This window comes from Caretta caretta, chromosome 9, assembly GCF_965140235.1.
Source record: "Caretta caretta isolate rCarCar2 chromosome 9, rCarCar1.hap1, whole genome shotgun sequence".
In the NCBI taxonomy this organism is placed as follows: Eukaryota; Metazoa; Chordata; order Testudines; family Cheloniidae; genus Caretta; species Caretta caretta.
Genome location: NC_134214.1, coordinates 16,975,159 through 16,991,474, shown reverse-complemented (window position 1 = coordinate 16,991,474; position 16,316 = coordinate 16,975,159). Strand labels below are relative to the sequence as shown.

Sequence of the window (16,316 nt, the reverse complement as noted above, 5' to 3'; positions counted from 1 at the left end):
TAGCATTGCACTCGTTCATGTGTTGCACTAAGATTTGTAGAGGCATATCCTATGGTTCTTTGCACTGCAAAAAGCTGAGCTGCTCTGTGACTTCTTTCCCAAAGAATTGTGGGAGAACATGTCTTTTTTCTGGGCACTGGAGGAAATTATGGGATGCCACTGAGGACTAGTGACACTGAAGTGCAGTATGGACTCAAATAGCTCCAGAATGGTCATATTAGCAGCTGTTGTCCTAACTTGAGCTCTAGCAGGAACCCCTGATGAGCCAGCCAATTCAAGTGAAAAGCAGCACCACACTTGAATTAAGGAGTTTTGTGTTTGCGTGTGGACGGGAAATACTCGAGTTACAACTCAAATTAACGGCAGTGAAGACAAGTCCTAAGTCATTCTGGCACCGGAACACAACAAATCTGAATACATAACTTGATCCATTTTGATGATTTCTAAACTTCAACAGAGACTTTAGGTTTCCTCACCAATGCCACGAACAAATTAGGTGACTTACAGAAAGGTTTATATGTATCTAAATTTAAAAAGAGATACACAGCATCCTTGTAACATCTAACCAATGGATTCTGAATCTGGCCTCTCATCATAAATCACAAGTTCTAGGAAATTAAAGGTTACAAACTAAATAAATGGTTTGGGATGAAATTTCCTGTAAGGTGGCATAAAGAAGGATCAGCCACAAGGGCATGGATTTATTGAGCCTTATAGCCAAAGTAATGGCAATAAAAATGCAAGCTTCAAAGGATAATGGCAAAAGCAGTCACTTATCAGCAGAGCTGGTCAAAATAGTTCAAATTTTGATGAAAAATGGCAAAGAAATGATTAAATGTTTGTGGTTCCTGCCCCCCACTTTTTAAAAATAGCTCAATTTATCAGTACACAAAAGAGTTGGTCGGATCAGATTGAAATCCTGAAGACTTCTACAGTTAAAAATTAATAAATACAAGTGTGACAGCCCCTTAAACAGTTTTTCAGTCTCTTCTCACCCCTTTGTATACTAACCCATAGGTGCATGGTAAACTTAAATGACTGCCAGATGTACCTTAGACAGAAATCATACCATCTTTCTCATAAAGAGACCGTAACCAAAAGTAACTGTGATTGGTCAATTAGCAGGATCAACATTTTCAGGACTTGACTACTCCTTTAAACATTTCCACTTCGAAGTATAACAATGACTAGTGAAATGCTTTCTGGATTTCAAAATAAACTTTTCAACCTCTGTTGAGACCAGAGATGGAATTCTATGCAGACTATGAATGACTAGATTGTAAAGAAAATTTAGCCAAACCCCTAAAGCAGATGCATAAGAAGTCTCATAAATGGCATTATGAAAGTGCATGAAGCCATCAGTCCTACCACTGTAAACAGATGCTTACTGGGAAGTTCTAATACGACTGCCTTTTGTAGAATCAGCCTTGAACCAGACAAGCAGGGATCCTTCTGGAATCCAAAGAAGCTCCTATACATTGTAGCATTTGAGCTGGACTCAATACAGACTTTTTTACATGTATCCTCATTCCAAAAGAGTTGAAGCATGTTATCTTGCTGATGTGACTCACACCTGATCTGACAGAATTCTTATGAACCACTTGTCCAAATAAGGATACATCTGTGAGCCTTAACAACAAGAGCAGACAGCCACAACTGCTCAGATCACTAGGGTGAGGAGCAGAAGGGTTTGGAGCCTCCTCATCATGAGGCATTATCTGAGGTCAGCGGAATCAAGAGATTGACAAATATTCCTCCATATTCCATTGCCTCTGGCTTGGGACATAAAAGCCCAGACAGATTGTAGAGTTATAGTGTGCATGCTCCTCACGCAGACACCAAGGATAGTAGTATGATCTAAACTGACACAAGAGAGAGGTGGAGGTCACATGGCAACTCTTGATGGCAGAAAAAGGAACAGAGGGATGGATGATTAGGAAGCAGGGCCTTTTACCCATACCGCTGTATTTCCAGAAAGTCTGGGGTACGTGTGCCCCTTAGTTTTTTTTCTACTGAAATGATTCTATGGCTTGTAAGACAAAGCAAGGCACTCCTAACAATGGGTATCTGCACAAGTAATTTCAGAAGGAGACCTTTCTGCTAAAATTTTGTTTTTCCTCACTGGCAAAAGCTTAGTGGGGCTCACCTCAGAAGCTTTTTGTGCATGTTCATATGAAGCTTTTATCAGAATCTAAACAGAATGATAGATTTTTCCCATGTCTAATTTCAATCTCCCACCAAGTATAGGACTATTCCCTACAGTACATATTCCAGTGCTTTATTCAATCTATTTTTAAGTAGCTCAAGTACCGGGGCTTCATTCAGACCACCTTGGGAGACTATTCCACAGACCAACAAACCACTCGGTCAGGCTATTTCCCTTGACATTCAAGTTTTCTGTTTTACTTTGATCTCATGGGCCCTAACTATGCCCCCTTGAAGAACATCAAATGACTTGTCTGACTCTTTGGCCTTCAAATATCTGTAACAGTTCTATTATCTTCATAGTCATGGGTTAGTTAGCCAAGCTATACATGTTTAGCTCTTTTAATATTTCATCATTAATCATTCTGGTCCAGCTCCTTAATTTTTGTTGCTCTTCTCTCATTTCTCTCAAATTTATCAATACTTTATCATTTTGGTAATGTGATGCTCAGAGTATCCATTACTGCCTTGTTCCTCTGTGTACACAACCCAAAAAGTGCATGGAACATTTTTCCTGCCACATCACATTTGTGACTCATTTAATTTGGTTAATAAACCAAGTTCTCAATTTAGCCTAAAGGGTTCACCATTGTTCCATTGCTTCAGACGGCAGGTAAATAACGGGGAATGGACTTTTCTACTTTCAGCTCAACTATTAAAAAACAATCACTAACTGGAAAATTTAATTCTGAGTATTTTCATTAAATTCTTAATGCTCTCTACACAAAAAGCAGTTTAAATTCTTAGCATCATGCAAAAAAACCCTGCAGTATTGTAATATCTGTAGTTATAAATGGAAGATATTTAAGATCATCTAACATTTCCCTTACAAGTGAAGGATTGTTCCCTACATTATGGGTCAGATTCTCAGACAGTGTAATTCATGCAGCCTCATTGATTTCAGTTGAGCTACGTTGATTCACATGTACTGAGAATCTGGTCCTATATTTTCTAATCCAACAATCTCATGTTCTTTAGATGTAGGGCTGCCAACTTTCAGCTCACACAAAACCGAATACCCTTGTCCCACCCCTTCTCTGAGGCCCCACCCCCAGTCACTCAATCCCCCACTTCCCTCTGTTGCTCGTGCTCCCCACCCTCACTCATTTTCACCAGGCTGTGGCAGGAGTTGGGGTGCGGGAGCAGGTGAGGGCTCTGGACTGAAGGTGTGGGTTCCAGGGTAGGGCCAGAAATGAGGGGTTCAGGGTGTGGGAGGGGGCTCTGGGCTGAGGCAGGAGGTTGGGGAGTGGGGGGGGTTGAGGGTGAAGTCTCCCGCTGGGGGTGCAGGCTTTGGTGTGGAGCCAGGGATGAGGGATTTGGGGTGTAGGAAGTTGCTCCATGCTGTGGCTGAGAGGTTCAGAGTGTGGGAGGGGGCTCTGGGCTGGGACAGGGGCGTGGGCGGTGTGAGGGCTCCAGCTGGGGGTGTGGCCTCTGGGGATGAGGGATTTGGTGGGTACAGGAGAGTGCTCTAGGCTGCGATTGAGGGGTTCAGAGGGTTGGAGGGGGATCAAGGCTGGGGCAAGGGGTTGGGGTGCAGGGGGTGTGTGAGGGCTCTGGCTGGGGGTGCAGGCTCTGGGGATGAGGGGTTTGGGGTGCAGGAGGGGGCTCCAGGTTTGGCAGAACTCAGGGCTAGGGCAGGGGGTTGGGCCTACCTTGGGTGGCTCCCCGTCAGCGGTGCAGTGGGGCTAAGGCAGGCTCCCTGCCTGTCCTGGCTCTGTGCTGTGCCCTGGAAGTGGCCAGCAGGTCTGGTTCCTGGGTGCGGGAGCCAGGAGGCTCCATGCACTGCTCTCGCCCACAGGCACCGTCCCCCCACAGCTCCCATTGGCTGCAGTTCCTGGCCAATGGGAGTGCGGAGCTAGTGCTTGGGGCAAGAGCAGTGCGCGGAGCCCCGTGGCCTCCCCACCTCGGAGCTAGACCTGCTGGCTGCTTCTGGTGTGCAGCCTGGTGCCAGCACAGGAAGGGATTAGCCTGTCTTAGCACAGCTGACCGGACTTTTAATGGCCCGGTCGGCACTGCTGACCGGAGTTGCCAGGGTCCCTTTCCGACCGGGCGTTCCAGTCTAAAGCCGGACACCTGGCAATCCTATTTAGATACCTCAGTGTCTGGAATCCTGAATTCACCAGAAATCAAAAAGAGTTTAAGTTCTAGTGTGATCACCAACATCAGCTCCGATGCACCTAGGAAAAGCAGAGTCACCAAATCTCATCTCTCCTTGGATCTATGGTACCTATGTCTAGCCTTGAGTTTAATAGATTCTATTTATTTACTCAACCAATTTGTGACAGAAACTGTCTGATGTTTTTACTCATAATTATCTCATTCAGTCTTCAACAATTTCAAAAGAAGATCAAATTAGAGAAAAATGACACATACTTTTCTGTTTTAGAACGGTCAGTTGATAAATCATGCTTTCCTCTCTATGCTCTGGAATTAATGAAAGCAGTTCTATGAAAACTGACAGTAAAATGAATTTAGCTTACTTTTTCATTCTAAATTAAAACTGATTTTAAACATTCAAACAAGCAAAAAACACAAGGTAAAACTTCTACAGCAAAAGACCACTAAAAGATTAATATCTCTAGTTAATTAAGTTAATAGTGTATCTGTAGACTTCAATATTAAATTTCTACCCCAGCAGCACTGACTAAAGAGCTCACAAATAAAAGTTTAATTTGTTTAAAAAACAAAGTCAAATATAATCAGACCACAGAAGGACCTGAAACCACCTGTTACTTTGTTAATTAAGTAAACAGGTAACTGCTGTACAGCTTGGTTTATTTGGAGCATCAGAGCAGCTTTAGAAAACATCAACTTAACTATACTTACTCATTACATTTTTTATTTCTCTTTTATGTATGTAAGTAAAGACTATTCCCACTCAGTCTAATAAAGATCTAACGCCCTACCTATTCTGTGCAGCATTTCAGCTATGCCAGAACACATCACTCTGTTTTCTGAATTGCTTTTTAGTATATTACACTATTCCCTCATCACTGTAGATTGTAAAATCTTTGGGGCAAAGACCCTGTTTGTTATTTAGCATGGGTAGTTTAACTATTTTTCAGGGCAATATACAATTTTAGTGTTATATCCTGATTAATAAATATACATCCATTAATAATAATAATGCAGAATACCTTTTGGCACAGGACATGGAGCAGAATCGCTTTGACCGTAGGAACTTATTAGAATATCCCATTTTTCCACAAAACTCACACTTCAGGAGATCATTTTCCATTTCATCTAGTCCCTCTAAAGGAAGGAGTGACACACACACAAGAAGTCAGTTTGAATGATTTAAACATGATGCCATTTAATTTCTCATCTCTTAAGGAGGTAAAGTAAAATTCAAATATCAATATCAACACATTTAACTGAATGCCTTTAAGAAGGTAAACAGACAACTGATGCCAAACCAGTAGATTATACAAATCATTGTTTGACTAGAGTGAAGTGTTAATTTATCTAATGAATTTAGCCTCTTTTGTTTTGTTTCATTTGCATACTATCCATGAGCAGGTAATGTCCTCAAATGTAATCAACCTTCCCCCCGCCCCTGCCCCCTACCACAGACCGATCACAAACAGTTCACTGTGAGCATTTGACAATCCATATTCAAAATTCAAGCTCTGTCACTTAGCTGTAATATGTCACATCATTACATAGTACTATTTCTCTTCCATGAATGGATAAGAATAACTCTTATAATCAGGAGGAGGGTTGGGGAAGCCACCGAAGCACTGAATCTAAGCTATGGAACAGATAGCAATTAAAGAAGAGAATAAGCCTATAGAAAGGAAATTAATATTATTAAGATATTTTCCTTTCTAAGCCACACAGGCCATGTCCAAGCCAGGATTCCTAGAAATATTAGGCTACTGTAAGATGTATTGCCTATGTTTAGTTTATTTTTTCTTTTCAGACTGCATAATGTAGTGACATGTGTGATCAAATCTTTGTCAGGCTCCTTTGATTGTCTTTGTGCTCTGCCAAGTGGTTCAGGGAATCCTGTCCTCTCCTGTATTAAGCAGTGTTCCCATCTTATATAAAATATACTTCATTTACTGTTTTAATAACATTACTTCACATATTTTATCTCCATAGTCAGTAATGCATACTGATCACCACACTCGGTGATATAATTATATGTGAATGCATGGTCCTGGTTACAAAGGAAGTGGTCAGAGCCACTAAAAATTTAAATATTTTTCAGTACTATACTTTGATTAATTTCAACAGCAAATTTTGCAATTTACTGACACACAAGAAAACTTAAGGCATTGTACCCAACCATATCATATAACCCATAGAAATTATCCTTCAGCCTCCTGCCCTCTCACCTAGGAAACTTAATTCCCCAAAATATTATAAGAGAAATCAGACTATGTATCATTCCTGGAAAGTTAACAAATCCAGATTCTGCTGGAACCAGGAGGGAAGCAACTGCCAAAGATGAGGACCTGTCATGCTGTAGACACTGCTAGGTCGACCCAGCTACTGCCTCTCAAGGGGGTGCGTTTACTTAAGTGATGAAAAAATCCCTTCCATTGCTGTACCACGTGTTGCTGCAGCTGTGTTGCTGTAGCCCTTGTAGTGCAGACATACTTAATGATGCAGTGACATCTGCCTGCTTTTGGAGAACTGGAAACAGCTTTTAGAGGTGCGATCTGCCCCATTCATATCAACAGATGTTAACTTGGATGCCTGTGAGAATATTCTAGATGTCACATTGTTGTTAACTTCAGAGCATGTAAGAAAGGAAAGGAGAAGAGCTGATCATATTATGGATAGCTGAACAATCTATTTTGACAGTTTATTTTGGTGCCACTTCTTCCCAAACAAAGAGGAGCTCAGCAGGGCCTCTGAGCCCCTCAAGGGGGAGCCAAGCTCAGGAAGCCCAGCAGGGCACACAAGCTTCATTGAGGGGAAAATAAGCCTGAGAAGCACAGTAGATCATGTGTTGTGCTGTGCAAATGGGTGTTTCCAAGTCCCACTGAAGAGGAGCCAAGAGCAAGAAGCACAGATAGCATGCCTGGTCATATTTTGACCATCTGCACAAACTACTATGAGCAGCATCTTACCTGGGTAGATCCGGAAAGAGTACCACCAGCTTTTTCCCCCCACTCCCCAGTCTGACCCCTGGCCTCAGACAAGTTATCCTCATGCACAATTATTGAAATATAACACTACTGGTGCTAATGATCAAGAGAGCAAATTTAACATTTATATTCTGTACGCATTCATGTGAGTAAAGCTCAACTGCTTACAAAACGGGTGCAAGCATGTTCAAAAACAAATTCATTTTAAAATGCAAGTGAACATATAAAGAGGGGGTTTTTTGTTTTAGTTTCTGGGCCCCCCCCCGTTATTTAGCTATTCCCCCCCCCAAAAATTAGGCAATTCACTGAATACATCTTACTTCTTGCTCTTTGTCCCTTTTCATTTATATTTAGCAACACAAAATTTCCACTTTGTTTGCAACTATGGTTGCTATTTTTTGGTTCTAGACTGTTCATGGAACTCTAATACTAGCTAACGAAGATTCTGGTATGGCAGTTTAACACAAGGGTCAGGTATCTGAACCTTTAATATTCTGACTGGGTTATATTTACTCATCGAGAATCTTGCCCAATGCTAACTCTGCTACATTGTCAATAGGATAGCAAACTGAAAAGCACTATTTCAACAAGAAGAAATCAAACAATGCTGAATAGATTAATGTGGGGAAAAAACTTTAAGGTCCCAGAATCCTAATATATTATTAAAGCTAAACTCATTTTAAGAATGAAAATATTACCATGTTATATACCAGTTTTATAAACTCATACAGTATTACAACTGCAGTAACAATGGAGAAAGGACCTCAATCTCATCTGATTAAAAACTGGAAAATGCATCAGATCTCATCAACTTTGCAACTGAAGTAATGAAAACCACACAAATGTACCCTCAAAATCAATCTCTCTTCCTACGGGAAAAAGGAATATACTGATACAATTCAACCTAGATCACGCTACCTGCAAAAAGAAGAAGACCCTTAGAAGACTGCCGGGAAAATGGGTAAAAAAGAAACTGTTCTTTTGCATATGAAGCACTTCTTCCTTTTACCCACAGCTTAACTGTTGAACGATAGGAAAAGGGATTAAATTATTTGATCTTGGTGTTTGTGAATGGCTCTCAATGCTGGGTAAACGTTTTCTGACTCATCAACTGAATAACTGCAGAATGTTTATGATACAACAACAAACCGTTAGAAATAATAACTACAATGAAAATGTTTGAACAGTGCTGTAAAATAGATAAACTGTCTGCTTGAAATCTGCTCAGGAACAAATGCTTATGGTTAAGGCTACGATTTAGTCACGGAATCCATGACTTCCAGTGACCTCCATGACTTCAGCGGTCAGGCAGCCCCACAGCTCTTGCCGCCACAGGTGGTGGGGGGAACCCCCATGCTCCACGCGGGGTCGGAGAAACCCTGAGCTCCTGGCCGCAGCAAGCCTCTGGAGCTGCGAGTGGTGGGGGTACCCTGCAGCTCCCAGCTGAGATGGGGGTGGGAGCACCCCAGAGCTCCTGACCCCCAGAGGCAGCGGCGGCCCCCTGGAGCTGAGGTGGCAGGGGTACCTCACAGCCCTCAGCTGCTGCTGGCGGCTCCTAGCCCCTGTGCAGCTGCCTTACTTCAGGTGGTGTGGGGACCCACAGATCCCCATTTTGTCCTGGATATTTTTAGTAAAATCATGGACAGGTCACGACTTCCATAAATTTTTCTTTTTTGCCCATGACCTTTTACTAAAAATATCCATGACAAAATCTTAGCCTTACTTATTTGGAATTGGCGGCTGTGATTGCAGAGCCATTGGCCATTATCTTTGAAAACTCGTGGCAAACGGGGGAAGTCCCGGATGACTGGAAAAAGGCTAATGTAGTGCCAATCTTTAAAAAAGGGAAGAAGGAGGATCCTGGGAACTACAGGCCAGTCAGCCTCACCTCAGTCCCTGGAAAAATCATGGAGCAGGTCCTCAAAGAATCAATCCTGAAGCACTTGCATGAGAGGAAAGTGATCAGGAACAGTCAGCATGGATTCACCAAGGGAAGGTCATGCCTGACTAATCTAATCGCCTTTTATGATGAGATTACTGGTTCTGTGGATGAAGGGAAAGCAGTGGATGTATTGTTTCTTGACTTTAGCAAAGCTTTTAACACGGTCTCCCACAGTATTCTTGTCAGCAAGTTAAGGAAGTATGGGCTGGAAGAATGCACTATAAGGTGGGTAGAAAGCTGGCTAGATTGTCGGGCTCAACGGGTAGTGATCAATGGCTCCATGTCTAGTTGGCAGCCGGTATCAAGTGGAGTGCCCCAAGGGTCGGTCCTGGGGCCGGTTTTGTTCAATATCTTCATAAATGATCTGGAGGATGGTGTGGATTGCACTCTCAGCAAATTTGCGGATGATACTAAACTGGGAGGAGTGGTAGATACGCTGGAGGGGAGGGATAGGATACAGAAGGACCTAGACAAATTGGAGGATTGGGCCAAAAGAAATCTGATGAGGTTCAATAAGGATAAGTGCAGGGTCCTGCACTTAGGACGGAAGAACCCAATGCACAGCTACAGACTAGGGACCGAATGGCTAGGCAGCAGTTCTGCGGAAAAGGACCTAGGGGTGACAGTGGACGAGAAGCTGGATATGAGTCAGCAGTGTGCCCTTGTTGCCAAGAAGGCCAATGGCATTTTGGGATGTATAAGTAGGGGCATAGTGAGCAGATCGAGGGACGTGATCGTTCCCCTCTATTCGACATTGGTGAGGCCTCATCTGGAGTACTGTGTCCAGTTTTGGGCCCCACACTTCAAGAAGGATGTGGATAAATTGGAGAGAGTCCAGCGAAGGGCAACAAAAATGATTAGGGGTCTGGAACACATGACTTATGAGGAGAGGCTGAGGGAGCTGGGATTGTTTAGCCTGCAGAAGAGAAGAATGAGGGGGGATTTCATAGCTGCTTTCAACTACCTGAAAGGGGGTTCCAAAGAGGATGGCTCTAGACTGTTCTCAATGGTAGCAGATGACAGAACGAGGAGTAATGGTCTCAAGTTGCAGTGGGGGAGGTTTAGATTGGATATTAGGAAAAACTTTTTCACTAAGAGGGTGGTGAAACACTGGAATGCGTTACCTAGGGAGGTGGTGGAATCTCCTTCCTTAGAGGTTTTTAAGGTCAGGCTTGACAAAGCCCTGGCTGGGATGATTTAACTGGGAATTGGTCCTGCTTCGAGCAGGGGGTTGGACTAGATGACCTTCTGGGGTCCCTTCCAACCCTTATATTCTATGATTCTATGATTTGTTAGTATACAAAGAACCCTGGAGGGTCCTGTGAAAAATGAAACAGTATTCAGTGTAACTACTAAATTTAAGATGACTTGCTAATTACGCCACTGAAACTGCAAATGCTCTAAAGCATACACCAGAAGTAAAAGTCCTTAATATTTTTAAAATCTCACATGAAGTAAAAAATTAGTAATTACCAATGAGTCAGGCAATTGCCATCTTGGTAGTCTAATAGCTTAATATAAATCAAGAAGTAGAGCGCTCCACACACAAACATGAGGTAGGAGATTTACAAAGCTGTTGCAAGGTAAGTTTTGTCATTTATTAGTCTAGAAAGGTATTGTATATAGTATTGTTAAATTAACAAAAAAAAGTCACAAGTAACAGAACTTACCACACATATAACAACTTTGAAAGCCTCCTGCCTCTCTTATGCTGTTCATGTCATCAGACTGTACTTCCTGCCAGAAGAATCAGTAAAATGGCAGCACTCACTGAGAGACACCAGCATCATTCACAATTATGAAGACAATAAAACAATGATAGATAGTTCTAAAATATTTTGTAAAATATTCTGTCAGTTATCATCTTTTCCTTTACCATACTCCATATCCCTCAAATGTTAAGCAACATGCAAGCCAAGGAGTTAAGTAGCTTTCTCAGGGAAAAAGACAGGGCTCTGAAGAATCTTGCCTACATGCGATACGGAAAGGCCAGGGGCTCAAATCTCATTGGTTGTACACATTATAGAGTACAGAATGTTCCACTGATGACTACCAAATAGCTGAACATGGTGAAATTGCTGTGTTTTTTCATTTTAAAATATGTAGGAAATGTCATTTAAAAAACTGCATTAAAAGAGTGTTACGGTTTCAAAGTGAAATCCTCAAACATCAGGAAATTACTAAGTTAAGGCTGTCCTTGCAAAATCAAAAAAGGTTTTGGAGGACTTTTATGAGCCATATCAGCAGTTGTGATCTCTCAGACTAAAACAAGTCAGAAAACCCTGAACTGGAAGCTTAAAATTAATTTTGTATTTAATTTTTAGCTATCATCTCACATGTTTTGACTTGCAACAGGACTGCAAACTACTATATCCCATTTCAATAAAGTGTTTCCAAGATAAGTAAGTTATCGATGTGTGTCTGTTCCAATGTGTTACTGTAATGAACTACTAAGATGAGAATTTACATCCATTTCAACCTCAAGGCATCAGGCCCCAAATAGCGTTTGAGCGGTGACCTGAATCTCAGCTTTAAATAAAAATCCAATAGTGATTAAATTTTCTATTATGTCAACATCAACAAATATTCCTCTTAGCTTCAGAACCGTTAGAAACACTATGCTTTTTCCCTCCCCAAAAACCTGCAATTCTTCTCTCTTAAGCAGTGGCAAACAATGATAGTAAAAACAATGTTCCAGAAGTTAATAATTAAATAGGTTGAATTCTGAGCTTGTTTGTCATTGAGATATACTATAAATACAGTATGTTTTCCCATCACTTCTATATCAGTTTCACTAGTGGGAGAACCGCAGACGTGAACAATTCCAATTGCTATAGAGGTCTCTGAGGCCCTTATGAGGAAAGATTAGAAAAAGATGTACATATGGTACAGCTTGGATAACAAACAACTCATTTGGGTCAGGGGAGAGGACAAGCTAACAATATATGGATATTTGAAGAACAGAAAGGAATTATGGTACAAGGAGGTATAAACTAGAAGCTGAGGTGGAAAATTAAGAAAATCATAGTACCAGAAACAACTTCCTGACAGCGTCAGCTGTATTAGTCTGTGGAAGAGACCACCAGAGGAGATGATGGAATTTGGGACTTTAAAATTAGACTGAAAATATATTAGAAAATGTAAGGTGGAGAATAATTCACCATTGACTGGGGCCTGGACTAGGAGGTCTAAATCTCTTCTCTCTCTCTGATCTATGATGCTATCCATACTAAGGCTTGAACACAGGATTTTGATAAATTGGAGAAGGTTCAGAGAAGAGCGACAAGATTGGTTAAAGGATTGGAAATCATGCGTCAGTGATAAACTAAATAGATTGAACACCTGGAATCTAACAAAGAGAAGGCTCAAGGCTGATTTAATCACAGGCTACAAATACCTACCATGGGCAACAAATATTTGATAATGGGATCCTCAATGTAGAAGACATAGGTGTAACAGGATCCAATGGTGGGAAGTGGAAGCTATACAAATTCAGAGTGGAAATTCAGACTGGTTATTAATCATCGGAGTAAGTTAGCCAGGGTTGTAGTAGATTCATTCTTGATTTAAAATTTGCCAGTGATGAGGAATGTTTTTTTAAAAGATATGCTCTAATTCAAATAGAGGTTATTTTGTGGAAGTTCTATGGCTTGTGTTATGAAGATCAGACTAGATGATCACAGTGGTCCCGTCTGGCCTTTGAATCTATGAACCATAGTACTAAAATAATCCATGTTAAAAAAATGTTTGAAAACCAGGGTTCTATCAAAACTTTCTGTAACTGTTTTACAATGGAGCTACTGTCAGCATGGTCTCTTTTTTGAGAGCTGTGCTAGCCCAAGCTATGCTATACTACTTAGGTAAGTCACATCTGATGAAGTGAGCTGTAGCTCACGAAAGCTCATGCTCAAATAAATTGGTTAGTCTCTAAGGTGCCACAAGTACTCCTTTTCTTTTTGCGAATACAGACTAACACGGCTGTTCCTCTGAAACCCGTCAACTGCATAGTTTCTTAAAACAGTGTGCATCCACACTGAGCACCATTACAATCTGTGTTTGGCTATAACTGTTTGAAAATGGTTTCAAACATCATCAAAAGTGTCGAAAGGATCTAAGATAGAGAAACAGTACAGATGTACAGACTGCAGTCTATGCCATAGCATCGACTAGAATAATGTGTATTAAATTAAATCTACGAACCTTCTGTAATTATGTCCTCTATCTCTGTGTCTGAGGAGTTCTCTGCATGTTTTGTATTGTTCTGCAGCTCTGACTCAACACACACAACACTCATGACCTGACCCTCCATTAGGAGCCTTTTCTTCGCAGGTTGCTCAACCAGCAGAGATGAACGACTTACCTGTTATAATAAAAACAGAGCAGTATGAAACAACAATTAGAAGAAAATGGCACATGGTATTTAGCACTTGTAGTTGAGCCACTACAACAGTGTTTGCATTCTTTATCCTGTTCATTGTTATGATACATAGTGCCACTCATGCACACATCATTTTATAGACAAATAAAAGGACAGGTTCCTGCCCTATGGATCTTACAATCAAAACTAGACTTAACACAGGAAGACACTATAGTAAGCAAACGGAGATGAGGAAGGTGAATGAGTCCATGAGAGTTATCCAATAAAGTGATCAGCAATGCAGAAGACATCACACTTTTCAAAACTACAGACCCAGTAGTCTGGAACTGGCCATTTCTGGCTTTAAAAGTTTCCAGTGGTTAGCAACAATCTGCTCTTACAGGGCCAACTCCTGTCAGTGTTTTGTCAGTGACTTTAATGGGATCAAAGTTTGTCCAACACATCTTAACACCAAAATCATAGTATATGCAGAGCACCATCTCAGATATCTACATCAAGTAATTTTTCTATAAGATGGATAAAAATAAAACTAAATATTATAAACAATACTACTAAAACTATTTCATCTCACGATATACATGTCCTCACAAAAACATATATACTTTTAAATAGCCCTCTTTCCCGCTCCCCCAGAAAAATTCTCTGCTATGGTTCTATTAAAAACTAGTAACCTGCCATTCAATTATACGGCTGGACGAAAAAAGTAGCATGAATTCGAACTATACACTTAAGATAAACCTGATTCACATATGCTGTAATACATGTAAATATGCAGATATAAAATATGCTGTAAAAGTGCTGTAACAAATTGGCTATAAAACAGAAGGAAAAGAGGGTCAATCCCAAAATTCTGAAAAGTTATTCAGAATACAAAGAACTTATCTATGTAATAGCCACAAATAACTGAACCAGATTTGTTTGCCTTTTAAAACATATATTAATAGCTTTTAACTTTTACACTTACAGGAAATGGCTCTAAACCCTCCTGAATCACAAAGCCCTCAATAACATGGGTCAGGATCTGTGGTTTAACAATAGCCTGTGGAGGTTTGTTTTCTAGGCTAGGAATGCTATTAGGCATTGATGTGATGTTACTCCTTGTGGCAGCTGCTGGAAGCAAAAGAGGAGGTGGTGGAATAGAGGCATGTGAAGGGTCTGATGGAGATTTAATTACTGAGGCACTGACTGATGATGCCATTGCAGGAAGTCCCACTTGTTCTGGAAAAAATAATTTAAAATAATATATTATACTTTTAATCAGTGTCCAGATATTTTCACAGAGTTATAGAAAGCAGAGATGGAAAACACCTACATTACTGCATTCCTGGTCTTGTCAATGCAGATTTTTTCCCTATGGTTTATATTATAAACTTTAAATTATACCAATGATAGGACAACTTTACTTTCCGTGGAACAGTCTTCCAAGGAAAATAAAGTTATTCTAATACCCTGCACCATTAGGACATTTTTCCTGACATTCAACCTAAATCTCCCTTTGTTCAGCATCTCCCAGCTATACCCACCTTTGTCCACAACAAACATCTTTAAAATATTTGTATCATACAATCCTTAGCCATCCATCTAGATTGTAAGTCCACAAGGCAGGAACAGAGACCAACATTTAAAACTTGGGAGTCTACAGCTAGGCTCCTAAAACCATATTGAAGCACTTCACTAGATACGGTCTGTTTTCCAGTGCTCTTATTGGACAAACCCTGTTCCTACTGAGCTGCAAATTCATAAACTCATTAGAAAGCCAGGCCACTTCTATTTAGGTGCCTAAATATGGATACAGGAGCCCAGCTGTAGGCACTCAGATTTGAAAATTTTGGCCTGTGTCTCCTAGTGGCCATCTAAGATGTCATGCACACTGTGATGGGGCAAAGCCAGATGGCTATAGAAAAGCAGTGGGAGATAGATATATTAGCTCCAGGCTAAACAAATCCCTGGTCCCAGGATAAGTGAAATGGCAGCTGCTCCAGCTCAATTAAGACACCTGGGGCCAATTAAGAACTTTCTAGAAGGCAGGGAGAATGCTAGGTAGATCGGGACACCTGAAGCCAATCAGGGGCTGGCTGAAACTAGTTAAAAGCCTCCCAGTTAGTCAGGTGGGTGTGCATGTCAGGAGCTGTGCTGTTGGAGAGACTGAGCAGTACACACCATATCAGGTATAAGGAAGGAGGCCCTGGGGTAAGGGTGAAGTGGAGCTTGAGGAAGTGAGGGCTGCTGTGGGGGAAGTAGCCCAGGGGATTGTACATGTCATGTTTATAAAAGGTCAGCTACCATAGCTGATACTATTAGGGTCCCTGGGCTGGAGCCTGGAGTAGAGGGTGGGCCCAGGCCCCCTCCCCCACCACCTTTTCCCCCTGATTAATCGCTGAGACTGGGAGACAACAGAGACTGTGCAAGGAAGGATAACTTCTCCTCACCTCCCTCGCTGGCTTATGATGAAAATGTCTCAGTAGACTGTGACCCTTGTCTCTAGAGAGAGAGAAGGGTTACGTGGAGGGTCACAGTGAGCCTCTGAGGCTAATGAAATCCGCTAGGAAACACGGGACCCATGGAGGCAAGGACAGAGCTTTGTCACAACACTTATGGTATATAAATAAATTCACTATTATTCTAATCTTCATCTCAGCGGGTTAATTATTTGTTTCAGTGCATCAATAATATTCACTTCTTGTCTCTTATT

The 16,316-nt window shown here is 41.2% G+C and overlaps 1 protein-coding gene across 5 annotated transcripts in view; it reads right to left on the bottom strand.

Moving 5' to 3' along the window:
• Window positions 1-16,316, bottom strand: part of PHC3 (polyhomeotic homolog 3) — a 107,284-nt gene that overhangs the window by 13,806 nt on the left and 77,162 nt on the right. For all 5 annotated transcript variants that reach the window (XM_048863774.2, XM_048863771.2, XM_048863773.2 and 2 more), the window contains 3 exons: window positions 14,589-14,842; window positions 13,447-13,606; window positions 5,343-5,457 (listed from right to left, as the gene is read on the bottom strand). In XM_048863774.2, coding sequence (XP_048719731.2) covers window positions 5,343-5,457; window positions 13,447-13,606; window positions 14,589-14,842 — 529 coding nt within the window. The remainder of the gene's footprint in view (window positions 1-5,342; window positions 5,458-13,446; window positions 13,607-14,588; window positions 14,843-16,316) is intronic.